Here is a 27,835-nt window from a genome sequence, read left to right on the forward strand (position 1 = left end):
TTCCACTGCCTGCTGCCTGAAGTTCTTGGTCTACAACGGAGAAAATATAAACAAATAAAGTAAAGCTCATCGTTACTTTCATTGAGATCTTCTTCGCTTTACTCCAAGGATAGCCGTCTTCTTCTTGTTATTCCTGAGATTTTCGACTGGTCATCTTGATCGCCAGTTTGCTGGAAACAAAGCGGACTCCATTTCTTTTTATCTACATTTCAGCAATTCTCGAAGCATAATTGAGGAAAAGAGGCGAGTTATTTCTCTAAACAGTCACTCAATATATATGTTGTACTTCTTTCAATTGATTATTTAACAAGTATAATTTTACAAATAGCTATAGAACTGGGTCAAAGGAAAAAAAAAAACTCCCTTGGAGGTTTAACTGGATGTTATTAGCGATCAGCTCCTATTTTGTTTGATTTTCCTTTTTACTGTTAAATTTCTGTAATTGAAGGGTCTGAATCTGAAACTTCTAGTTTTCTTTGTCTGTTTTGAGGAATAATACCCTTCAGCTTCACATCTGAGTCGTTAAGAAAGATATAATTACAAAGTCATAAGTTGATCCTTGCTATTGCAACTATATGTTAAAGAATTTCTCTTGCTATTATTTTTCAACTGAATTTCACATCTTTGACTTGTAAACTAGAGAGAAATCTGTCGACAATGGCTTCTTCAACATTTTGTTCAAGACTTAAGATAAATAGAATTAGCTAAAGAAGCATAGGCTAAAACAGATAAACTCTTACATCTAAGAGGAGTATTACCAGTGTCATGGATGGTATACCGGCTTATTTGACGTCTCTCTTAAAATGCCAACAACAGTGGAGATGAAGTTGAGTACCATGAGGTATAAATTTCTGTGGGAAGGCATGTTGATAACAAAAGTTTCATTTGGTTAAATGAAAGAAAACAAAAGACAGAGAGGGACTCTTTCCATCTGCTAACTCCTAGGATGAGAAGTAGGTCCCTTGTTTTTAGCACGAAGAGGTCCAAGAGGGGGATTAAGAGTGAGGAATCTAAAGTTGCATAACAAAAGCCTTTTATTTAACGGCTTTGGAGATGTAATGATGACAACATCATGGAAACAGTTGATAGATGCCAAGTGTGGTTGGAAGACATGTGGGCTCCATGCTCAGTTGAATCTTCTTTAAGTGGGGAGTATGGAGCACAATCAGTAATTTAATGAATCAATATAATCAGTTTGTGAAACTGAAACTGGGAAATGGTAATACCGCCCAACTCTGGTCTGATATATGGCTGGGAAGTGAAAGTTTTAGATCAAAGTTCTTTGATTTGTATAGCTGCTCCACAAGCAAAATGAAAGGTATCAGACTTGTACTCAAGCATTGGTTGACAGCTGATCTTTAGGAGGGGTCTCTCAATGACTGGGAAGTATATGAATTTGCTCCATTGATGCAATTATTGGACACTGTTAGATTGGAGCAGTGTTGTCAAAGGTACGCTTAAGTCCTGAAGCGAGGCTCGAAACGTGTTGAGTGTATCGCCTCGCTCAATGTGCGCTTTAGTGTCGTCATCAACGTTTCGAGACATACTTTTCCTTGCCAATGAGTTTCTTCAGAATAGGCGACCTTAAACAATTGATATTTCAGTTTATCGTAATTCTTTTTTAATATTTCTTTGTTCATATATTTGTCATTCATGCTTATAAATATTAGTTTTGAACTAAACATATATGTAATTGTATTGTTTCTCCCTTTGCGCCTTTTTTCTCACGGTTTATTTGCGGTTTGCACTTGAAGCCCCAACAAGCCTTAGAGCTTTTTTGCACTTTTTGCTTTTGATGCCACTGGATTGGAGGAAAACATGAAAGACTCATTAATCTGTACAGCAAGCAATGATGGTATTTTCACAGTCAACTGATGCTATAGTCTGCTACAAAAACAACAAGGGCTTTATCACAATCAGTAATTTATGGAAATCCAAAAGCATCAGTTAAAGTAGCTTGTTTTAGTTGGATTGCAACAAAGTAAGCTTGCTTAACTTAGGAGAACTTGCATTGGAGAGGAAGTATTCTATGTAATAGGTGTTGCATGTGAAGAAGAGGCAGAAATGGTTAATCATCTACTCATTCATAGCAAAGGGGCACGATAGTGCTGAGAGATCTTCCTAAAAATGTCTGGTGTCAAGTGGGAAATGCCTTCGGGTATAAAGAATTTGTGGGAGACATGGCAACTCCAAACAATGGCAAAAAGACAAAAGATAGTATGGAGAAAAATTCCTCTGTTTTTTTCTTGGACAATATGGTTGGAAAGAAATAGAATTTGCTTTGAAGGGTAAAGGCATCATGTATCCAGGATTAAAAATAGATGCTTATTAACTTCGTATTTATGGTCTAAAAGACATGTTATAGAAAATATGGACAACGTATGTTTTTCTAGAAGAGATAGGAGGAATGTAATTACCTTGTGGTTATTGCTGTTTTTTTGTGATTTTGTACCATATTGGTACCTTTTTAATAGAATTTATCTTATAACAAAAATAAAATAACGGGTATTGTCTCAAAGCCAAGAGCAACTAAAAGAACTTGTAGAAGCTATACAAGAAAAGGGTCTCCTTGCTGCAAAGCCAAGATCAACTAAATTATCCGATTGTGACAACTACGAACCCCTTAACTAGGCTTTTTACTAATACTAACTAATAGGCTTTCAAAAGTTTCTCCATACAAAGAGGGGAGGAATCACTTGCTTAGGTATGCGGTTGGTAATTAATTTGAAAGATAAGATACAAGCTTATTCCAATCAGACCATGTTTGACAATGCCGGATGGATCTTACAACTTTGGTGGGAAATATCAATTACATGGTCATATGCCATTTCAACTTTCCATCTCCCATTATTTCCATTTATATAATAGAGAAGAGCCTAAAATGCCCCTCAACTATTTTAATTGACACAAAATTACCCTTCATCCACCTTTCGGCCTCAAAATACCCTTTAACGTTAACCTTTTGGCTCAAAAATACCCTCGATATTAACCATTTGGTTCATATTTGCCCTTGTTTTTATCAGCTTCCCTAAAGTATAATTATTAAATAATTATTTATTATGTTGTCTAATCTGATTGGTCCAAATTTAAATTCTTCTCAAATAAATAATAAAAACTACATATGATCCATATTTTGATTCGATATGCTTGAAAATAGTATTCAAAAATTTATTAGTTTCATGATATCTTCCTATTTGGCCGATTTTAAATCAACTCCTGATTTATTTTAACCCCCTCATAACTACGGATCCAACTAAAATCAATACTTGCCCCGCCTGATTGTCCTTTTAATTTTTTTATTATATTGATTAATATAAAATCTTCTAACAATTATCCAAATATATTATTCATTTCCTCTTTTTATTCTTTTTTAATTTCTTATTCTTAATTAAGATATCAAAGACTCTAACTTGAAATGAATTTATATGTACATATTCATTTAATTTGTATCATTATCATGATGGGGTGGGGATGGGGATATGATAAAAATTCAATTTCATTCTTTTATTTTGAATATTGGGTGCACACAAAAGAAAAATGCAATATACGTACATAGCTGCATAATTAAATCATCTTCCATTAAACTAATTATTTCTATATGAACGTTGCCGCTATTTTCTTCCTTTTTTCTCCCTTGTTTTGTCATAAGTTAAAAAAAATTAAAATGGTGGACAAGATCCAAAAAAGTGGCGTAGAGAGTAGAGGACTAACCTTTTTATATATTTAATTTACTATGGAATCCAAAATTAGGCCAATCATATGAGCTCATATATTAAGTAATTTTAAATTATTTTAATGAAAAAGGGCCTAAAATGCCCTTAAACTATGAGATTTGGTACAATATTGCCCTTCATCCACCTTATGAGTGTGGACCGTTAAAAATAAGGGTATTTTTGAGCCAAAAGATGGACGTCAAGGGTGTTTTGAGGCCAAAAGGTGGATGAAGAGTAATTTTGTACCAATTCAAATAGTTGAGGGGCATTTTAGGCCCTTCTCCGTTTATATAATAATATTAAGTACAGCAACAACAACAATAACAAACCTAGTGGGATCCCACAAGTGGGATTTGGAGAGAGTAAGATGTACGCAACCTCACCCCAACCTTTATGGGTAGAGAGGCTGCTTCGGACTGACCCCCGGCAACCCTCCTCCTTTATCCGGGCTTGGGACTGCAATGTGTGCTAGCTCACACAGGCGGAGTTTTTATAATAATAGCAAGTGCCACTGATATTTAATGTTGTGATTTTGCTTTGCCCACCAGCATGTGAGTTTGATTGGCCCAGAAGTATGACATATTCTGGCAGTTGTGAACATACTATCCTATTAGCGACAAGGGCAGTTTCAAGTCTTTCTTTTATGAATCATCTTGGAATTTCTACAAACTAGGAATAGGCCTATAGATGGTTAGATGCTTTTTTTAGAACACATGTATTGTTGATATCCATAATATCAGGATGAGTGCTATAAGGTAGAATAAAATGCTATAAGGTATTGGTTGTTTTAAATGAGAAGTCAGAATTTAGATGAAGGTGATGTAAGAACAAATATATGTTCCTTCTCAGTAAGGAGTTATTGTTGTACATTTCTAGTTAGAGAAATGAAGTTTCTTTCATCTATTAGTTTGACTCCCCAGGGTGCCAAGAAAGATGAATTTTGTTTGCTTGGTTGGCGGTTAGAGGTGTGATTCTGATGGTTGAAAACTTGAGAAAGAGGAGGATTCCAATTAAATATGTTGGTTTGTGCTCAAGGGTAAACACTTGGAAGAGGATGTGGTTCATCTCTTACTGAATTGTCAGGGAGCATCACGAGTATGGGGGGAGATCTTAAGATAGTTCATGATACAATGGACTATGCCAGGTACTACAAAGGATGTACTATTCAGTTGGACGTTTAAAGGATGGAAAAGAAGATGTCAGGCATGGGATGTTGTTTCATTAGCACTCATATGGAAAATATGGAGGGAGAGAAATAAGAGAGTTTTTGTAGGGGAAGAGCTAGATTTTGTACATTTGAGGAATAACCTCTTGTTTTTAATGTCTTTTGCTTGCCCCTGTGAAGTTCCCATTTCTGTAGAATATTGGATGTCTTTCGTAGAGAATCATATCTTTCTGTATTCTTTGCTCTTTTGGTATACCTCATATATGGGAGTTTTCTCCATTATTAATAAAATTAGAATTTAATCGATAAAAAGTGTCCTGTATTGAGCAGATCTAGTAGTTAATGGAAATGGCAAATACACACACTTATATCTCATCTGAGTTTTGATTTTGTATGAAGTTGCTGAAAGTCTTGCGGCTTTAGTTTTTCCCTTGCATAATTTATATCAGTAAAATTCACTTTTTTTGTTTCTACCTTTTTCTTCCTTAGTTGTCTATCATATAGCTGTTTTCAATGAACAGATGGACTGATCACAGTTCTTCTGTTTTACACCAACTTTATGCTATTTTTTAACTTTGTTTTTTCTGCTTGTCAAATGATTACAATCTGGTTATTTAGTAAAGATGATGGAGATAATTTCTGGTTCCATTTTCTTTTGACTTAGAATAGATGAGAGAGACTAGAGATGGAATGAAGGCTGACAGGTTTTCAAGATCTGCATCTGCCGACTCTGATCCGCTTGTTCTTGACATAGATGATTTTAAGGTGATGCCTCAGATACCATTTAATGTGACTGGAAGATTATGCCAACTTAAGCTTTAGAAATTTGGTAGTTAATTGACAGCAATGTGCTCTATTTACTAAATGCAGGGGGCTTTCTCCTTTGATGGCTTGTTTGGTAACTTGGTGAATGAGATATTGCCTTCTTATCAAGAAGAAGAATCAGACTCTGCGGAAGGGCATGGAAATGGTGTTGGAAGTGATGCTCTACCAAATGGGAATTTGCGAGCACCGCCAGATGCAGGAAAGTCAGCACAAGGACTGTCAAGTCCCCTATTCCCTGAAGTTAATGCTTTATTATCCTTATTTAAGAATTCCTGTAAACAATTGGTTGATCTCAGAAAACAGGTATTGTAAAGGACTATATGTGGATTCAGTGAGATAATACTGTTGCTGATGACTTTTATTCTAATCCCCTCATATTTGATCAAAGATTGATGGAAACCTTAGTGATCTTAAAAAGGAAGTCGCTGTCCAAGATTCAGAGCACCGGAAGACACTTTCTGAGGTTAGTGTATTGAATTCAGTATTGTGGCCATTATGAGATGAAGTTATATTCAGTCAAGGGAAATATTTTTTCTGGAAAATTATCTTTGTAATAAATTACCTAATTGTGTTGTACTCTGCCCTTAAGTGTCTTGATAGAATAAATAAATGACAAAATTTTGTCGAGTAACATTTTAAATCACAGTATGTATGGGCCTGTTTTCAATGTACTTCTGAAATTTGTTTTATGAAAATGAGAGTTGATCCACTTGTTTCGATCGGTGTCTCTTTCTTTGCTGTGTACTTCCAAAGGTGTTCAATATCCTTCATGCTGTGTGGAGCTTCTTTTTACCTAAATAAATACCTCAAGTTTAAGAACATTGCATTGTGCAGCTGGAAAAAGGTGTAGACGGCTTGTTTGATAGCTTTGCACGGTTGGATTTGCGTATATCTAGTGTGGGTCAAACGGCTGCCAAAATAGGAGATCATCTACAGGTATAGCTGCTTAATACCACCTTTGTTTTTTGAAAGTCGTAAGCACTTGTTTTGATACTTGATTAAGGTTAATGTTTTTATTTTATGGTCAAGTGCAACTTGGTTTTTCTTCAAGAAAAATATTTGGTTTTTCTTCAAGAAAAATATTTGGTTTTTCTTCAAGAAAAATATTCTTCCACTTTTACTTTGCATTTCTTCAACTAAGAATGAAATGTCTACTTTTATGAGCAGAAAGAAAGAGACTCTTTTGGTTAACTCCATAATTTTTATGTTGATCTGTTTTCCAAGCTGTTTGAGACCATGTCATCACAGAATGCTGTTAGTAATCTCAGAATATATTGAATCTCCTTTTGTGTTCAGAGTGCAGATGCTCAGAGAGAAGTTGCTAGTCAGACGATAGACCTCATAAAGGTAAACTTTTACTGACTAACTTCTTGGTTATCAAAAAACTTTTACTAACTTCGTGCATGCTGTAAAACAGGTTCTATCCTCATTTTAAAACTGACAGTATTAGTTGCTTCCTTTGATAGTACTTGATGGAGTTCAATAGCAGTCCAGGAGACCTGATGGAACTTTCTCCTTTATTTTCTGATGATAGTCGTGTCGCTGAAGCTGCTTCGATTGCTCAAAAATTAAGTGAGATCCATATGCTTCCTTGATATTCTCATGTTGTAAACATCATGCTTGCTTTACCTACAAAAATTTTCCATGATTTTTTGAGCTGTCAATTGTATTAACTCCTTCCGCTTATTACCTACTAGCCGATGTATCAAGTGACTGCCTCTTAGTTTTAAGAAAGATGCCAATATGTCATTTGGCTTTTTTTTTTGAAATTTTAATTTACAGTTTATACAGTAGACTTCAAATTTATAGTTTTATTGCAGTGTCCTGAATCTAATCTCTTTATGTTCTCTCTATCTTTTCTTTGTCCTCTTTCTTTTCCTGTTCAGTTCCCTTTTCCTAAAAAAGGAAAAAATCAGCAATGCGTAGAGCCTGAATCATGGTCCTCTCTTTCCTGTGTAGACCCTGGATTTAGATATTTTCCTTCCTAGACTACGCAAAGCTAACACTTTATTTTCCCACGAGGTTTCCATGACAAAAGATCTGTATCTCTGTATTATCATCTCATAATCATTGAGGAGACTTTGTGAATGACCAATCATTTTGGCCCAGTGCCATAAAATATGTAATGGCTTACATTCTGTAGATGTTTTCCATTATGGAGGGATATGTCATATTTATGGTAAATGGCATAGTAGAATAGCTGATGCTAATATCCTGCTGCTTGTTTTCCTTTTTACATTCTCTTTTGAGAACTGGGAGGGCTAGAGGCGAATCCAGGACTTCAAGACAACGGGTGCACCATTGCTTTTTAAGATTAGGTATAAATTTTATTGTGACAATAACTTGGAGAGCAAAAGATAATTAATTATATTATCACAAAAAATATGATCAGAGAAATCAAAAAAAACAAAAACGAAGGAGGCAGCTTTATAATGAAGGCTGCTTTAGAATTTTTTTTTTAAAAAGAAACAAATGGCAGTAAGTGAGATTCGATCCCTTGAGTTGACGGAGTTAAGACTAGCTCTCGACCAGTGAACCACGCAATCTCTTTTGACCGTGCCTTCAGATAATACTAGATATATTAAGTATTATACAAATAATATCTATTTTAGTCAGATGACCATGGGTTCATGTGACCCTTTTTTTACACATAAATTCGCCACTGGGGAGGGGCATCTGAGAATGGTATGGTATGACAGTTGAATTTTGTAGGTCCTGGTCAGTGACCAATTGTCTCAATCACTATTCATTCTTCTTATTGCTTGTATTACTTTAGACCTAGGTTTTTAATATCTTAATTCTACTGATGCATGCACTTTACACAATATTCTTTTTTGTTCGAGAATTTCTTGTTTTTCTCTTCCGTGATGTTCCTCTTAGATTAACGAAATGGACTTGACACAGATTTCTTTCTTGGTATACAAGAGTGTAACAATAGAGTCTTTTTCTAGTTGCAGTTACATTCAGTAATATTCTTCTTTTCCAGGGATCTTCATGTTAGGACTTCTTTTCTTCATTTTCCTTGATTTTTATGAAGAGTTACATATCTTTCCACATACATACTAGGATCATTTGCTGAGGATGATATTGGAGGACAAACCATGACCATCTCATCAACTGTCGGTAATGCAACTGCGAGTAGAGGACTGGAAGTTGCTGTTGCCAATCTCCAAGAATATTGCAATGGTACATAATCAGGAACTTATTTCTCCATCTACCACTTCTACTTGTTTTATCTTGTTAGAACTGTAAGTCAGATTTCTAAAGACCTCAAATCCTCCAATTGCTGTTCTACTTAATAAGTGCAGGAAGCATTTTTGTAAAGGAACAGGGTACTTGATGAATTCATACCATAGATTAAGTGGAGTAAAGGATGTAAATCTATCACTAGAAACGTCAGATATGAAGCTTTGAAACCCTATAGACAATTCTTCCAATTTTTGAGACAAGCACTTAGTGACTATATGGTTCAATACTTTTATTGTCGCGGGTGTTTTTTTTTTAATGACTGAGAAATCTGTCTGGAGCCAACCTTTAGGCCAACTGCAGCCCCGGAAACTCGGGGATGATGGGCCCTCTGCTCTCTACCCTTCTCCACTTAAATACCGGAATTAGTTCGCTTGGCGCAAGGTTCAAACTTGTGGCCTAAGACACAAGTCCCTCAACTTTTGCCAATTGAATTAAACTCCAGTGGGACTCAATTGGCAAATACTGTCCCGAGTTACTCTAGTTTTTTTCTAAGTGAAGTGTTTTATAGTTTGTTTTGATTCTGGAAAGGGTTGTTTGGTGCAGGAACTTGTGAAAACTTCAGTTAGGTACGCCAATGCCACTAGCTCAGTAACCTAATGCGAGTAGCTAAACTGATACATAGTTCCATTTCAGTATCTTAGTTTGGCTGTGACATACTCATAGGTCATAAGGGTAGATTACTAGAGATCATATCTCATGGTCCAATTTTATGTGATATAATTAAGGTCTTAAGAAGTCATTTCAATTTGAGTAACATTTTATGCATGTTGTTATAAAAGGAAATATTAAGTATTTGAATGATTGAACCCCATGATTGGTTGTATAACGCATTACTGTTCATTGAAGTGTGCGAAGTATATTAGAGCATCTCAAAACCTGAAATTTATATTATAAAACTAGGGATGGAGGGACAAGAAGTTAAGTTGCAAGTTCAAATTCTACGTGGATAAGGTAGGGATAGCCTAGTAGAAAGTATTCTCCACCTCCAACCTTGAGGGTGGTGTTCGTGTCACCAAGGAAAAAAGTGGGAAAGGTAGAGGGGGTTTGTGGGAAAGGAGTCATGTTTACCATGTGTAACAAAGAAAAAAAGAACAAAAAATTTCATGAGCTGTGACCAGTGTTTAACTTATAAATAGTACAATGTTCAAAGCGTAATTAAAAGAAAAAAAAGATTTCACAATGCATGAAAAGTACATAGCATTTTGGGATTTATCCAAAAGAGAGTGAGATATACGAAGTGATGAGTGGATAACTAAGACAAAGAAGGAAACTAGACTTGGGTTGTTATCTTAGGGAAGTCTTTGTGTGAGCTATTTGGGGTTGAGCTATGTTGGTTTTTATTTATTTACGTATTCATTTTTTATTTAGAATAGAATTATTAAATCAAATATAACTATTTTAATTGCTTACGTTCTAGGTTAAATTTGAGTAGCTTGTCAAGCACTAGAGCTATGTATTCAGTAGGAATTCTTTGAATTTTATCATGTTTTATTTCCTTTATTCGTGTGCTTTTTTTGTTTCTGAGATTTCTTTTTTAATTTGTTTTTGGAAACAACTTCTGATAGGAATGGTTTTGCAGTGGATACTCACGGCTCCATAACGAAAAGTGATATAAACCTGCACCTTGCCAAAATGCTTCCTCAAACTTTTACCTCTCCTTTGATTGTCACTTACATTGGTTGGCACTGTTGATGCTGTCTAATTGTGATATATTTGAAACCCCTTGGATCTACCATTAGTAGCTTTACCAAAGGCCTTGAATGCAAAATATCACACAACATCTCTAGCACTTATGACCTAGAAATCCATCTAGAGACAATTCTTTGGGCCAATCACAACAACAATAACAACAACATACCCAGTGTGATCCCACAAGTGAGATCAGAGAAGGGTGGGGTTTATGCATACCTTACCCCTCTGTGGGGTTGAGAGGTTGTTTTCAATCGACCCTCGACTTAAGAAAAACGTTTTTCTCTATATTTTTGAAAAATACAAGAGTAAAACAAGCTATGATGAAAATATCGAAGAAAAGAAAAGTATTTATAGCAAAACGAGTAAAGATAACCAAAGTAAAATAAAAAACAATACTGATAAAATTAATGAGTAAGAAAATGGTAGAATGATGCTAATAATACCATGTTCGACTAGAACCATCCTCTCCTAGAGAAAAGAGAGAAATTGCTCGGCTACCTAGTAACCTCCTGCCCTAATCCTCGACCTTCATGCTCTCCTATTTAGAGTCATGTCCTTGGTGAGTTGTAGATGTGCCATCTTATGTCTAATCACCTCTCTTCGATTCTTCCTCGGAGTACCTCTACCCCTTCTTAGAACTATCACTGTCAACCTCTCGCACTTGCGACATCTATGCTCCTCCTCCTTCTCTTCCTCTTCACATGCGCAAACCACTTCAGTATCGCTTCCCACACCTTGTCCACCACGGAGGCCACTCCCACCTTGCCCTGTATATCCTCGTTCCTAATCTTTTCTCTCTTAGTGTGCCCACATATTCATCTACGTATCCTCATTTCGCTACTTTCATTTTCTGGACGTCTGAGTTCTTGATTGCCAACGCTTTGCTCCATACAACATAGTTGGTTTGACAACCATTCCATAAAACTTACCTTTAAGTCTGAATTCTTGGTAGTATATTCTCATCACATAGGACAACAAATGCGAGTGTATCTTTCCACTTGTCTAATCTTGGTGGACATGAGGACAAATTAGAGTAACCCTAGAGTTGCGTTGGTCGGAGGTAGCAGGTTTTCGGTTGTTTAATCTAGGTGCCAACAAGTTAGCCCCAATAATACTGTTATCAACCAAAAGAAAAAGAGAAAAAAGAAAAGAAGATGATAAATATATGTATGAGGTATGCCTTCTGAAAAAATTATATGTAGATGTATGCCTTCTCAAAATATATATGTAGGAGGTATGCTAATAATGACCCCTTATAAGTCAGAATTGATGTAGCTCAGAGTGCTGAGAAATTTAGTATGTGAAAAAAAAGTTTTCAATTAGAAAAAGGTGACATCGACTTGGTCAAATGAGATTAAATGAAATATTGACCTGTTTAGAGTGATTAAAAACTTTGGGATGCATATTAGAATTTTGAAATTTTAAAATGTTTTCCCTCTTATTTCAATTCAAATTTTAAAATTTCCCCCTTTTTTTGTTATCTATCAATCTTACTCTCTTTTTCTTTCTCTCCCTTTATTTTCAGATTCTCCGCCCCTTTCTCCTCCATTATCTTCTTTCTTTCTCCCTTCCTACATCTTCTTCTACTTTTTTTTTGTCGTTGCCATTGTTGTCACCGCTGTCGTTGCTGCTGACGTTCATTCTCTTTATCACATTTTATTTTTCTTTTTATCTTTTTTGTTTTTATTTTTACGGACTGTTTTGCTTTGATTTTGAGAATTTTAAAAAAAATATTTAAGTCGTTGAATTTTTTTGTGCAGAAAATCAAGTAACTACGATAGTTGCTGCAGCAATTGCTATAGTTGTAAATAATAAAACTTGAGGGTTTTAAAATTAGTATCATTAACACTAATCTTAAAATTGTCATCTTTGCTCAATAATTAAGACTTATATCACTTTTTCTTAGTTTTGAAACTTTTTTGTCACCTTTAATAAAAAATCCCCAAGAGTGCTAGTGTTTTTTTCACTAAGTACACAACAAAATTGACAGAGATCTTAATTTTTATGCATCTGTTTTAACCATATATTTTTTGAAATTGGTAACTGTTATCTGTATTAACCATATATATATATGTATATATATATATATATATATATAATTTTTTTTTTGAAAGGTAACTTTGGTATGTGATGATTGAACCAATACATGGGTTGTACTGAAAACCATAATTACAACTTATCAACAAAACAGGATATCTGAATGTAAAATCTAACAAGAGCCATGGATCTCAATAATTGACTCAGTATCCTCTAGGTACATCTGTTTGCACCAGAAACAAAGAAGTCTGATACAGTTCAATTTGATCTTCTGAAGATCACAACTTTTGCTCTCAAAACATCTAGCATTTCTCTCTCTACAAATTGTCCACCAGATATAGGCTGGGACAATCGTCCATCTGTCTCTGTCTAAAGCTCCCACACATAACCATATAGTTGAACTAACAATCATTAATTTTGTGTAACAGTATAAATGATATTGGTATGAACTGAGATAGAAACCATTACTCGGTATGAAGTCCGTCTTTTTCTTTCATGCGTCTTTTATGAGGCGGACACATGGTACTGCAATTTAAGATCTGTCTTAGGTGGTACCGGGGAAGGTTTCCGCTGTTAATGTTCTCCTGTGTTTGGCAGCAACTTTTTTTTTTACTCATCCTTGTTTTCCTTCTGCTTTAAATGTTTAGACTTAGTTGTTGTTATACTTAAATTAGGTTTGTTCATAAAGTCTTTGCTATTCTATTTAAAGACATATATGTCCATGTAAGAATAAGTGAGATTTCGAAAACCTCTAGATATTAACCCTTAATTTTCCCTAGGAAACAAGTTTATCTACCGATCTTGCATGCGAAAGAAATAGACCTGATAGATCGGAGTAAATACAGAGGATTCATAAAGTTGACACCAAATACTTTAGAATTTAGATGTAGTTGATTGATTGATATTATATATGGTATGCACGGTTTGTAGAACGATGATGTTGAGAAAATAATATTTATAGAAACTGTGGCAACTTAATGATTGGGAAAAAAAGGAAGAAGTGAGAACTCTCATTATCCATCTTAATTTCTTCCTTGGCCTGTTACCTACAATTCAATAGAGTTTGCTTTCTTGTTTAAGGACATATTAAGTTTTCTTCTTATTTGGTGACTGTAGAGCTGGAAAACAGATTACTATCTCGATTTGATGCGGCTTCACAGAAACGTGAGCTGTCTACAATGCGGGAATGCGCTAAAATTTTGTCACAGGTAAACAAGTAAATTATGTAGACCTATCATTTTGTTCCTCAGATGAAATATCCATGTGTAAAGTTCTTCTACGGAAAAACTGTGATAAGGTGCAGCTGATCATGATCTTAAAAAATGAAAGTGAACAAATAACTTGGAGCTTTATGAGAATTGTGTTATTAAATCTTTCATTCTTGATCATGTTGGTTGCTTCCCTTTTGAATGCCATCTGAAACTTTCGTTGTTTACTTAGAATTCAGTATCAGATTCTAGGTTATATACATTCAGAAACTTTTTCTGATTTTGACATACTAATTTTGGAAATCAGTTTAACCGGGGTACCAGTGCTATGCAACACTATGTGGGATTATGTCCAATGTTCGATCTGGAGGTCATGAATGCAGATGCTGAATTGGTTCTTGGAGATCAGGGTGCACAACCCAGTCCTAGCAATGTTGCACGTTGTCTTTCTTCAATTTTTAAAGAGATTACAGGTTATAAATACTGAAATTGATCTGAATTGAAAAGTGGTTTTCTTTTTAATACATGCCTCTTGATGCGTTGGATTTAATTTCAGAGACTGTGCGGAAAGAAGCAGCCACAATAGCAGCCGTTTTTCCGTCCCCAAATGATGTAATGTCAATACTAGTTCAGGTATGGTTGTATTATTACTGGCGTTGTGCTTGAGGTAGTTAGTTGTTGAATTATCTTCTTCTGGTGCGATGATGCATGCCAGTAATAAAACAAGCTAGCTCAGAATATGGGCAGAGTGATTTTACTAAATCTTTTCTTGCTAGAAAACTTAACATGCTACTTTCTTATGAATATTCATTGTTTTTTCTGAACATTGCTCCCTTTTGATGTTTTGAGCTTCCTCTAAGCCATCTTCTATTCTCTATTGATTCTGGTGTTGCCGTTCAAGTTAAAATGATTGTCGAATGCGTCACTGTAAAAACTGTATTGTGAATTGTGATATAGTGGCTAATTCGTGTTGGTTGTTCAGCGTGTCTTGGAGGACCGTGTTCCAAAGCTACTTGAGAAACTCTTACTGAAACCGTCTCTTGTTAGTCCACCTCCCATGGAAGAAGGAGGACTTATATTAGTGAGTAACATGACTGGGAATTTTCTTCTGTTGGTACAAACCTTGAGGTGAAAAAAATGAGCCACTAATTTATCCTTTTGTTATTCATTTTTGTGCATTCAGTATCTCAGATTGCTAGCCGTGGCATATGAGAAGACACAGGAGCTTGCTAGAGACTTACGTGGTGTAGGGTGTGGCGACTTGGATGTTGAAGGTAGAAATACTTTCCATCATCTCATCCTTGCAAACATCTGCTTAAACTTTTTATTGAGTAAATGTGATGGAGACTCCAAGTGAAGAATACAAAGATCTGCATATAACTGCTTTTCATTTGGACCAAAAATTGCTCCAAAATAATATTTTGCGATGCACTTTTATGGAGACATGTACAAGCCCCAAAAAATATTGTTAGTGTCGTGACTCTGAAATCGCTTTATTAACTAAGATGCGGAAATAATAAGGGCTGTGACGAATGTCTTAAGTGCTACACTTGAAGATATTGCTATTGTATGTAAAAAAAAGATTTAGCTCAATTTCCTTGCAGACAGTTCATTTTTCTCGTCTCAAGGGAGTGAATGACAAATGTCTAAAGCACTACACTAGAAGGTATTGCTATTGGATGTAAATAAAAGATCTACCTCAATTCCCTTGCAGACGTTTCATTATCTCATCTTGAGGAAGTGAAAAACACTGACAATTGTTGGAAAACAACTAAAAGTAGCAGAAGAATAAGCAGTTCCATCACCCTTTGGGGTGGTCCTGTGGTTTGGGCTTAGGACTTCCATGTTGGAGGTCTCAAGTTTGAAACCCCTTGCCAGCGAAAGCTAGGGGCTTGCCTAGTGCGGATTACCTCTCCTGTGTGGTTTGCGAGCTATTGCATAGGAGCGGGGGTTTTACCCTGTGCGCACCCATACGGGTTATCCTTGTCATCACAAAAGAACAAGCAGCTCATCAATTTGATCTACTAGGCTGTGAAAAAAGATGACAGAGAAGTTCTTTCATTTGATTTTTTCCTTCTGGAGAAAAGGAAGAAGATCAATTGATAGAATGGGAGGTAGAAGCAAAAGAAAGAAGATTGGATATCTTCAATTATTGAATGGGGAAAAAAGAAGAAGGTAAACAATCAAAAGAAAAAAAGAAGAAGGTAGAATTGGGCTAGTGAAGCATGGTCGCTTACAGATTGTTGAAGGAACTACCACCCAGTGTTATTGAAAGCACGAACTTCAGTGCTTTAAGCGTGAAGCAAGGCGTAGTGCTTCTCTGCGACTGAAGCGAGGCGCCAGAGGAAAAGCATGCGCTTTTGGTGTCGAAGCGAGAAGCTCTGAAACGAGCGCTTTAGAGAGAAAAGCGAGAATCTAGGGTTAATTTTAAAACATATGCAAAACAGACTCACACGTTTTCTCTTCATCAAAAAATGCACGAGCTGCTAGAATGGTCAGGAAAAAAGAGCACGGTAGGCTGAAATGTCCACCGAAATCAAGAGTGGTTATGGTATCAGTACTAATATTATAAAAGAGCAGATTAGTCAAAAGTGAAGGGTGAAAAAGCGTCAAAGTCTGTTGGAGTTTTAAGTGAAACCAATGGAGAGAAAACAGAAAATAGAAATGTAATGCAAGAAAATGTAACTATAAACACAAAAAATGATTATTTGGACAAAAGAATGGAAAAACTATAGTTAATTTTTTATTTTATATATATATATATGTTGTTGTGCCCTTGAAGACAGAACCCCCATCGGTGAGGTTGCACACACCTTAGCACCTTGACCTAAAACGCCTATTAAGCAAGGTGAAGCACACAATGCAGCCCGAGCTTCAGGGCTTAAGTGTGCTTTAGGCTAGCCTTTAACAACGGTGTAAGAGGATAGAAAAACTTTAGTCAGCTGACCTTCCCAGTAGACTGAAGTTACTTGGATCTTTACCTAGATTGTAGAGGATTGATACCATATGAGGAAATAAGAGAAGAAGAGATACTGATGATTCGGTAATTGGATAAATAAAAAACACACCCTTTTAGTCTTTATTGGTGTCGGCCACGATACGCATATGTTATCTGTCCAATGCTGGAGAATACCTTACTTTAGAACTAGACACTTCTAATATTCTAATTTAACCTTTGACATTCTAACATTGAATGCTAGTTGTCCTAGGTTCTCACATAGTTAAGTTAAAATAGAACTAACTACAATGGAGAATATGTGGATGTAATATCAAATCTAAAACCTGACCTTTCTTGTGCTATCCTGTCATTCTATCTGCTTGAGTTCCAAAAAAGTACAGAAATGCCATGCTAATATAACATCTTACTTCATCAAAAAAAAAAATGTACAGAAAGATTTGATTGCTAAATTCAAGCATAATTGCACTGCAAGACTTTTTGTTGAAGAAGTTTTCTGCTGTTTAAATATGGTTGCACCTTTGCTTCTGTTATACTTGATCGTGACTTTGATGTTTGTGTGTTACAATCTCATGTCGTTTTTCTTCTGGGTACAGGTTTAACGGAATCTCTGTTTCTACCCCACAAAGACATATACATCGAGTACGAGCAGGCCTCTCTTAGACAACTTTACAAAGCTAAGGTTGGGACAGTCTGTCTCTTAGTGGTCTATCATCTTAAATTTAGGATATATCTCTGTCTATTTCTCTCTTTCCTTTTTGCTTTTTTTTTTCATCGTCTAACTTACGGAAGATAAATTTAAAAAGACACTTCTACAGCATGGAGATAAATAACTCCGGAAATAACACTCCGAATATTAACATATCTGCTTTCCAGTATTTTATTTGGTTATGATGATGATGATGATATATATATATATATATATATATATATATATATATATATATATATATATATATATATATATATATAAGCTGGAGATTGAAGCGCTGTAAAGAGAGAGGGATAAGATTTATGGGCAGGCAATTGGCTGTGTTAGCAGGTTGTGGAAAGGTTTAGATTATTTCCTTGCAGAGCCCAAATAAGTTTCAATAGGACTACGTTGGGTGGATTCTAACCTAACTAATTGTATGAAGTAATGTTCATAGCTGACTCATGTTTTTCTGAAAACCATTAAACAATTTTGAACTTCTGGAGGTACATTTTTAGCAGAAAAAGATCATTATTAGTGTGCCATGAACTTGCAACAAGCTGTTGAACTGTGTGTTTATGAATCTTTCCACTGATAAAATATCATTATGTTGATTCTTACTCATGAACTAGCGATAAGCCGATAACACACTTTGGTTACACCTTGCAGATGGAGGAGCTGCGTGCTGAAGGCCAGCAATCCTCCGAGTCATCTGGGACAATTGGACGCTCAAAAGGTGCTTCAATGGCATCCTCTCACCAGCAAATTTCTGTTACTGTGGTGACAGAGTTTGTTCGTTGGAATGAAGAAGCAGTATCCAGATGCACTTTGTTTTCATCACAGGTATATGTGACATATGTTTCAGTGAGCTACAACTTACTCTTTCTTGGAATGCATATACCTTTGAGATGGTTGGGCACAGCCTCCTCATTTATAAAATTAGCTAGGTGAAATATCCAAGAGAATATATATTGCATTGAGCCCGAATGCGACTTTTTCTGTTTGACTTATTCTCTGTAATGAATCTTGACAATGATAGGTGGGTCAGAGAGTGGATGCCAGTGATTGTTTTATTTTACTCCGTGTGTGTGTGTTAGAACGAAGTCAATCAATTAGAGAACAGTCTAAAGAAGACTAGTGTGTTTTATTTGTACATGGTCAACAACACAACTTCTGTACTGTTTCTCGTCAATACAAATGTTACTATGAGAAAAATATTATTGAATTGTGTGTCTACATTATTACATTGATACCCTATTTATAGACACTACATTGGACTCCTTTATCAACTAGGACATTGCAATACAATCCTTTTTCAAGTAGGATTCTATATACTTTTTTTTTGAACAAGTAACATTTTTTTGTAGGATTTATATACTATTCCTATTCCTATTCTAAGTAGGATGGTATATATTATTCTTGTTCCTATTCCTATTTTAACACCACCCCTCAAGCTGGTGCATAAAAGTTATATGTACCTAGCTCGTTACAAATGCAATTAATATGAGGACCGATGAGGGGCTTGGTGAGATGTTTGCAAGTTGATCACATAACTTCACAAAATGGACAGTCAATCTCTATGTGATTAGTATTCTCATGAAATACTGTATTTGATGCATGATGTCGATACAAACAGAGTGATAAATTCCTGAATTACAGTGTTGAACTTCCAAACCAAGCTTGAGAAGATTGTTTCAAACCATAGAGTGACTTACACAATCTACATACAAGGCTACCAGACTCCCCTTGAGCAACAAAACCAGGTGGTTGCTCCATATAGACTCTTCCTCGAGATCACCGTGGAGAAAAACATTTTTAATGTCCAATTGATTAAAATGCCAATAGAGAATGACAAGTCGACAACCATCGATAGAAAAAGCTGAACATATGTTGCTTTAGCCACGGGAGAGAAAATATCACTATAATCTAGCCCAAATATCTGAGTATACCTTTTTTTTTGGCAAAAGTAAATCTGAAAGAGAAAGTAAACACGTAAACCTAGCCGGAACATGCTCATGCGCTGGATTATTAGATTTGATGGCTGAAAGTGGTCACAATCTGAGAAATAAAATTATATGTTTAGGGTCGGAATGATGGGATGAGAATTATATGGGTAGAGTTGGAATGATGGCACGACCCCACTAAGGAAGAGAATTATATGGGTAGGGTCAGATTGATGGCATGACTCTATTGAAAAACGAAATTAGATGGGTAGGATTGGAATGATGGCACGATCCTAAGCAAATCAAATTTGAGGAGTCACCGGAAAGACTCATGGAAATACGCAAATCAAATCTGAGGAGTCACCGAAAAGACATAAGGTGCTGTGTAACTCAGATACGAGAAAGTAGTGTACGCAAATTAAATATGAAAAGTAGTCCGGAGAGATGCACGGTGCTACGCAAATCATATTTGAGAAAGTAGTCACCGGAAAGATGCACGCTGCTACACGAATTGGATATGAGAAACTAGTCACCAGAAAAATGCACAGTGCTACACAAATTGGATATGAGAAACTAGTTACCGAAAAGATGCATAGTGCTACACAAATTGGATATGAGAAAGTAGTCAACGGAAAGATGGCACAGTGTGACACGAATCAGATATGAGAAAATAGTTACCAGAAAGATGGCATAGTGCTACACAAATTAGATATGAGAAAATAGTCATTGAAAGGTATACAGTGACCCAACTTTTGCTAATATAATGATTGGCTAGACGGGCGGCATATATGGGTAATAGCCGCTCGCCGACAGCGGAAGCTCTTTGATTCTCTACCAAGATCGTAGAGACTCTGATACCATGTGAGAAATATAGGAGAAAAATATTATTGAATTGTGTGTCTACATTATTACATTGAAACCCTATTTATAGACACTACATTAGACTCCTTTTTCAACTAGGACACTACAATACAATCCTTTTCCAAGTAGGATTCTATATACTATTCCTATTCCTATTCTAAGTAGGATTCTATATATTATTCTTGTTCCTATTCCTATTCTAACAGTTACCTTCTCAAAAAAAGGAAAAAGAATCATATGTTTCATATTTATTGGTTATCCTTTGTCGGCAGCCTATTCAGGCAGTTCTCCTGAAAATGTGTATGCTAGTTATCCACAGCAAAAATTAGAAAGTTGATGCATGTTGTCCTTTTGAAGCTGTCATGTTCTCAATCTGCAAAACGCCATGTGAAGACAACATTTTTTCTGATAAGTTTATCTGTCATGTTAGAGGAATAAAATAATCAAATGTTATGTTCTCTGTTTCCTGTAGGCTGGTGCAATCCTTGTCCTCATACTTTGATATTGATCTAAACTGATTCGTTTCAGACCTACATAATTGAACTAATTTCTTGTTAATTTTTTTGTATAGCCTGCTGCAATTGCTGCTAATGTACGGGCTGTTTTTACATGCCTTCTGGACCAAGTAAGTTCACTACCTTTCTATTTCAAAGTTTGTTTCTACTGGAAGTATTTACATTATTTTCATTTGGCATGCCGACTATGTAATTGAATATTACTTTTTTTGGAGGTTGAGTGTAATTTCATTGTACATAGATATCCTTTTATTTCTTCTACTTTTCGAAGGTTGGAATTTATGTATGGATCATTTCCTACTGAACTACCTTGCATTGGTGATATAGCATATTCAATGAGGATAGTTTTTCCATTGTTCTCTGTCATTTTTACGTGGTATTGTTAGCTGCCTTATTCGAACTCTTGCAGGTGAGCATATACATAACTGAAGGTCTTGAAAGAGCCAGAGACAGTCTCACTGAGGCTGCTGCTTTAAGGGAAAGATTTGTACTTCCTAGTGTAAGTCGAAGGGTTGCTGCTGCAGCTGCTTCCGCGGTAATTACTTTGGCATTCATGTCTACTGCAGTCTGACGTTTATGTAAGTTTTCATTTTACATGATTATACATTCATAGATTAGCTGATTTAAGCACATCATCTGTGGTATTTAGGCAGAAGCTGCAGCTGCTGCTGGTGAAAGTAGTTTCAGATCTTTCATGGTTTCTGTGCAACGCTGTGGGAGCAGTGTGGCTATTGTGCAGCAAGTATGTTGGTTTGATGCTAGTAGACTAGTGAAAATATTTGTTTGATTAGAGATATAACACAATTTCATGTACAAATTTACCACATGTTGTCTCTTTTTGTGTTCACATTGAACTCCTTTTCTTCAGTATTTTGCGAACTCTATATCTCGGCTTTTACTACCTGTGGATGGTGCGCATGCTGCTTCCTGTGAAGAAATGGCTACAGCTATGTCTAGTGCAGAGGGTGCTGCTTATAAGGGGCTTCAGCAGTGCATTGAAACTGTTATGGCAGAGGTCTGATTTGTAACATTTAATGTGCTTGACGGTCGTGGTAGTCTTTATATGGGACTTGGCTTCATTAGTACAATCACAATGGCACCTTTTGTCAGTCATTTTGAATTTATCAGATTCTATTTTGTTTCCCTTCAGATTAAAGTTTACGTTTGATATTAGGTTACACTTTCTTTGACTGTTATCAGGTGGAACGCGTACTGTCAACTGAACAAAAAGTCGCAGATTATCGATCACCTGATGACGGCATTGCCCCTGACCATCGGCCAACGCAAGCTTGTTCAAAGTCTGAACTAATTTAAGCTTTACTTATGCCATGTAGAATAGAGAAGCTATAATAAGATGATCTCTGGAAAAATATTAAGCTGCCTATTATTTTACTGGCTTTCAAAATATCCAAACACACCATTCTTGATATGTCAAGAATGCATTGGAGTCCAAAATTTCCAATGCTTAGTGCTTGGCCTTTCATATATTTTCTTGTCTCTTTCCCTCATAATACATCTTAAGTTTTTTTTTTTCATTTCTGAAGGATATTTCCTGTATTCTTACGGCTTCTCCCTTTACCAGAGTTGTCGCATACCTTTCAAGGGTGCTTGAATCGGCATTCACAGCGCTGGAAGGGCTTAACAAACAAGCCTTTCTGACTGAATTGGTATATTCCTGTTCTTATTTCTGCATACGCTTAAATCCTAGTCTGACCCCTTAATTCTGACAATGTTCAGTGTGTTAAGTTATTTTCTTGATATTGCTCCATCTTATTCTACAAGTTATTACTAGGTGATCCTTGATCCTACTGGTTAATGCTTTATTTTTTTTGTTAGTCTTATTTACATGGACCACGGTGAGTGTAGGTGTTAAAAGAGGGTAGGTAGACCTAAAATCAGATGGAAGGAAGTTGTCTTTGAGGACCTACAATTTCTGGGGATCAATGCTAACTTAGTGAAAGATGGGTGGGAAGAAAAGGATCTATATAGGTGATACCTATTGGTTGACAATATGTTTTAAACATGTTGACAGTTTTACTGTAGGTTCTATGCTTTCTAGGAGTGGTTTAGCTTTTAAGATATTTATACGTTTAGGAAATATAGAGAACTTCTATTACTTCTTATTTGCATTTGCATAATATTGGCATGAGATGAGTTTAAATGGAATAACCTGGTCAGTGAAAGTTCATATAAACAACCCCAACTTTATTGGGACTGAGGTATAGTTGTTGCTATTGTTGTTGGTGTTATTTTCATGAATGTATTAAGATGGCCTTAAACATGCCATTGCCCGTAACTCCAAAATTCCTAACAAATGGAATCTCCAAGCGACTTAAACCTAAGTTGCTCGTATTCTCCAAAAATGTTGCTGCACCTGTGTTGGATCCTTGAAAAATGCACTACTTTTGAAGGATCCAACAGACACCCGATGACATTTTTGAACTATCCAAGCAACATAGACTTGAGCAAAATAGGAGAGTTTCTCTGCGACACCATGTTATTGTTTTTTGACTGTCCGGAACATGTTAATATTTAGGCTGTCTACAGCCGTTTTACAGCTGTCCACAATGTGTTGTGTTGATTCAGCTGATTACATTATCTGCAATTTTTTCCAGTTTGTAGTTATTACCCTTAGAATCAAAATTTCTGGTATCAATATAGTGTATGTTTTTTTTTTTCTCTTTTAATAGGGGAATCGTTTACACAAAGGCTTGCTCAATCATTGGCAAAAGTTCACCTTCAATGCAAGGTACTTCCTTTCGGTATTGCTGTTATTGCTGCTTGTTTAAGTTAATAAAATTGGAGTCGCAGAAATTACATTGTGGCTTATAGGATCCATACTAGGAATAATTCCCTGCGTATAATAAAGCTAATGCTTATACTTCTGCTAGTGTCAGTGAGTTTAGAAAGCTATCTTCCAGCTAATATTTCTATTGCATAAAGCCAAAAGAGAAATTTCTGATGTTTGTGTGATTTCAACATTATAGAAAATAAAGAAAAATAAAGTCTCTATTTGGTAGATTGTAAACCAGGTGGAATCTAGTTTCATGAAGTTCAATAATTGTGATACTTTTGCTAATAGATTAAGGGCCAGACATGAGATTACCTTCATCTCCTTCTGTTTTTAGTCGTTGTTAAGAAGTCCCACATCGGTAAAGGGATGGGAAATAGGTCTCCTTATATGGACTTGGACAAACCTTTCTTCATGAGCTAGCTTTTGGTGGTGAGTTAGGCTCAGGTGCCATATGTTTACAGTCACACATCAACTTGTGTACTGATGCTTCAAGGATCATTCTTGGGTTGAGAAAGTAAAACATTTTGAAAAGCACCTTTATTACTCAACATGAACACAACAAACAACGCTACGTCTCAAATCCCAAGCAATTTGGAGTCGGTTAAATAAAGCCTTGGTGATCATGTTGTTCTAGTTAAGCTCATATTTAGGGGGGTCAAATGTGGCCCAAATATTTTTGACCCTCCCAGAATTTTATTGGTTGGGCTTTGTTGGTGAGGGTTCGATTCCCTTTCTTGTAATCCCCCACCTCCCCAATTTTTAAGGGAAGGGCTAAATTTTAATCCGTTTAACCATAACCCATTTTAAAGCATTCTTCAACTTAGCCCAGTTCTATACCCAATTCAACTGGGTTTTCTTCAATTCATTTTTTCTTTCCACAATTCTGTCCTATGGGATGTGGAGATAAGTTTGCTGAGACATCCAGGTCCGGGGCCGGCAGGCACATCCCCGGCTTCTAAAGTTTGGGAATTGTGCCTGACCAATGCTACGAGCTTCCGGAATCCAATGGAATCTTCGTAAAGTCGGTCATTACGAGTGTTACGATTCATTTGATTGGTAGGTCCAATCGATTCATAGCCTCTCTAGCACAGCCCATATTCATGCAGGGATTGGTGAGATTGAGGATTTCTATATATTGAGGACAATTAGACTTCTCCATATTTTCATTGAGACTTGCCTAAAATTAAAGTAAGAAACTATCTACAGTTCCTGCCATGTACATGACATGGATAAATAAAAGATCCTTAGTTTTCAAGTCAGTTTCCTTGTATTCCAGATCTTTTATTTTTCATTCTATATGTGTTGAGAAGAAACGTATATCTGGTCTTTTCTTTGGTACATGACTTATATTCTGAAATCCGTGGAGCTCCTATGCAGAAAATTGTCCAACTGTTTCAGTCACATAGTCTGATAAAAAAGTTTCCAACAAATGCTTCTACAATCTGAATGGCGTTAAGTGGTTGAAACTCTGGATATATGACCAAATTATCAAGTCTGACTGGAGAAATTGGAAAGTTGGAAGTAAATATGTTTGTCAAGCTCACCTATCAAAAAATATTTTAGTCAAAGCTTGTGCAGTTTCTCCACCATGGAAGGAAAAAAAAGGGAGGTCTTGCATGCATGGGAATGATTAAGCATGAGTTTTATATCAGTTTTTGGTACTCTTGTGACTATGTATAACAAGATTACAAAGAAACAAGTACTAGCTCCAGGGCTTTTGTTCAGTGGCGAAGGTAGTACAGACTATAGCGCGGCTGTATGGTAGGCGTACATCACGAGTTCAAATCATGACTGGTATACCAAGTCTGGTGCTTTAGTGGAGAAGAGTGGAGGGTAGAATCAAATAGCTACTGAGTTCCGAAGATGAAAATAGCAGATTTCTTGGTCATTAAAAAAGGAAGGACTCACTAGTGAATTGTTTTTTGTTATCAGCGCTAACCACTAAATTGTTTGTAGTGTATTCTCTTATTTTTGTCAAGTGGTAAGCTAGGTCCTATCCATGGGGATCATTTACTCCGATTAATCCGACTTTGCTGGGTGCTGCACCTCTATTTCTTTTTGCAATGCTAAGTAAATCCCCTGTACACTCGGTGCTTTATCGTTTATTCACATTTAAAGCCATTGTGTATCCCTGTGTGCATTTAATTGGACACTTCTATAAAACTCAATTTGCTCCATTGTTTTATGACTTGGTCAGTCACTCATGATGTTTCTCTTACCTGTACCCTGTCTCTTGCTGAAATAGAAACCATGTCAAAATAGAGACAGGTGACGGAAAATAAACGAGTTTGTGCTTTCTTGTATATTGCATAAAATCTCTCTTGTTTATTTGTAGTGGAGGATTGCGTTTGAAGCGTGATATAACAGAGTATGGGGAGTTTGTTCGTAGTTTCAATGCCCCTTCTGTTGATGAGAAATTTGAACAGCTGGGAATGTAAGTTGCTAGTTTTTTGAAAAATTGCATGCCTTCCACAAAATATGATATAATCCTGATTACCTGGTTTATCATCTTTTTCCAGCATGGCAAATGTGTTTATTGTTGCTCCTGAAAGTCTATCAACACTCTTTGAGGGAACCCCGAGCATTAGGAAAGATGCACAGAGGTAATTATTATCATGTTGAAGTAACCTTGTATACTGTGAGTAAACAGACTGTTTTCCTGCAGATTTTCTCATAAAGTTAAATGAGCGTTTTATGCACATGTCTATCATGTATTGCAACCAAGGTTACTCTGTTATATCAGCAGTATGACGATACTAGAAAGATTGGATGATATCAAATTAAAGCCTCATGTGTTTGCACTTAATGAAGATCTTAATCATTCAAATCTCAGTTTGGTTTGTAGGCTTGAATCTTAATCTGGTAGATCTTGATCATTAAGTGCGTTTGTTCAACCACTTAATGAGTGAAAAGATCTAAATGATTAAAATGTCTATTCAAGGATTTCAACAAAGACAGTAGTTTACCATTACTCCATCCACTTTCATTGCTAACTGCCGCCATCATCCACCATTATCAATTCCCAACATCCACAAGTACCATCATCGTTACCGATTCAATCGCCACCACCATTAGCCATCATTTACAATCATTACCATAAACCATCACTATATACCGCCATTAGTAATCGCTATCGTCCACCACAATTATTAGTTACCACCACCAACTATCACAATCAACAACCACTATTAATCGCTATTGCTAGTCATTATCACCACTAGCTACTACCTGTAATAACCACCATCATCCAACACAATCTCCAATCAACACCCACAACCATGACAAAGCTAGCCATCAACATCGACTGTCATTATTTTTTAAGAATATTTTATTGATATGGTATTAGATTAATTTAGTATTTATTTGAATTTTTTATTTATTAACTTTTAAACAAAGGCAAATTTGATACATGAATGAGAAAAAAAAGCGTCTTAATTATTTAGTATTGAGATTTTAATACAACTTAATATTCATATGTGCATTCTGATTCAGACATCTAAAACTTAATGCACATCTTAATATGTAGACATGCATTTAGATTTAGATGTAAATTTAATAAAAATAAATGAGGCCTTAGTGGGTCCATTTGTAAGCTCATTGTCAATCAGTAAAGAGTTTTAGAATATGCTCAAGGACTTAATAGTTTTGAATGCTTGTGTTTTCTGTGAACTTCAGGTTCATTCAGCTTCGGGAGGACTACAAGAGTGCAAAAATTGCAGCGAGACTCAGCTCCTTATGGCCTAGCTCTAGTTAGAACCAAAGTCAATGAGCTTTTACGATAGTGGTGAGCTGGATAGAGCTATACAGTTGTATGGTGAGGGCTTTCCACCTCCTATACTTGCCATCTTTTACCTGAGCTCGAAGATAGTGAAACGTTGCTAATTCAGAGTAATTCATCTTTGGAAGTTCATATGCAGCCCCTTCTGTGTGATCATCATTTATTGTTTTCTTCACGATCTGCTGGTGTATGTTTTGGAACTAGGTATCGAACATGCGTGTAAGTTTTTGCTAATTATGACTAGTGTGTTTATATGATAGGTGTGCAGTTGTATTGTTAAAAGTAGATGAGAGAAATGTACCAGTTTTATTGCTATAGATACTGATTGTTCTATACTTTATAGAAGTTGTAGTAAATGTATCTCTTTTACCATATGCAGAAATTTAAGGATGTGTATGTTTCACAGTA

General features: G+C 36.0%; 1 protein-coding gene across 2 annotated transcripts; it reads left to right on the forward strand.

Moving 5' to 3' along the window:
- Positions 1-27,835, forward strand: LOC129893988 (exocyst complex component SEC10b). 2 transcript variants are annotated; one of them, XM_055969464.1, is made up of 25 exons: positions 1-243; positions 5,543-5,643; positions 5,749-6,006; positions 6,092-6,166; positions 6,538-6,639; positions 7,000-7,050; positions 7,170-7,275; positions 8,770-8,889; positions 13,798-13,889; positions 14,197-14,362; positions 14,446-14,522; positions 14,872-14,970; positions 15,073-15,163; positions 17,442-17,527; positions 18,206-18,379; positions 20,912-20,965; positions 21,265-21,390; positions 21,505-21,597; positions 21,724-21,870; positions 22,056-22,153; positions 22,438-22,522; positions 23,546-23,604; positions 25,985-26,083; positions 26,169-26,252; positions 27,325-27,835. In XM_055969464.1, exons 2-25 carry the CDS (start codon positions 5,548-5,550, stop codon positions 27,401-27,403), a joined length of 2,517 nt encoding a protein of 838 aa, XP_055825439.1. In that variant the 5' UTR covers positions 1-243; positions 5,543-5,547; the 3' UTR covers positions 27,404-27,835. The 2 variants fall into 2 exon arrangements, with proteins under 2 accessions (XP_055825439.1, XP_055825438.1); XM_055969463.1 differs by having other exon boundaries at positions 5,548-5,643.

This window comes from Solanum dulcamara, chromosome 7 (assembly GCF_947179165.1).
Source record: "Solanum dulcamara chromosome 7, daSolDulc1.2, whole genome shotgun sequence".
Classification (NCBI taxonomy): domain Eukaryota; kingdom Viridiplantae; phylum Streptophyta; class Magnoliopsida; order Solanales; family Solanaceae; genus Solanum; species Solanum dulcamara.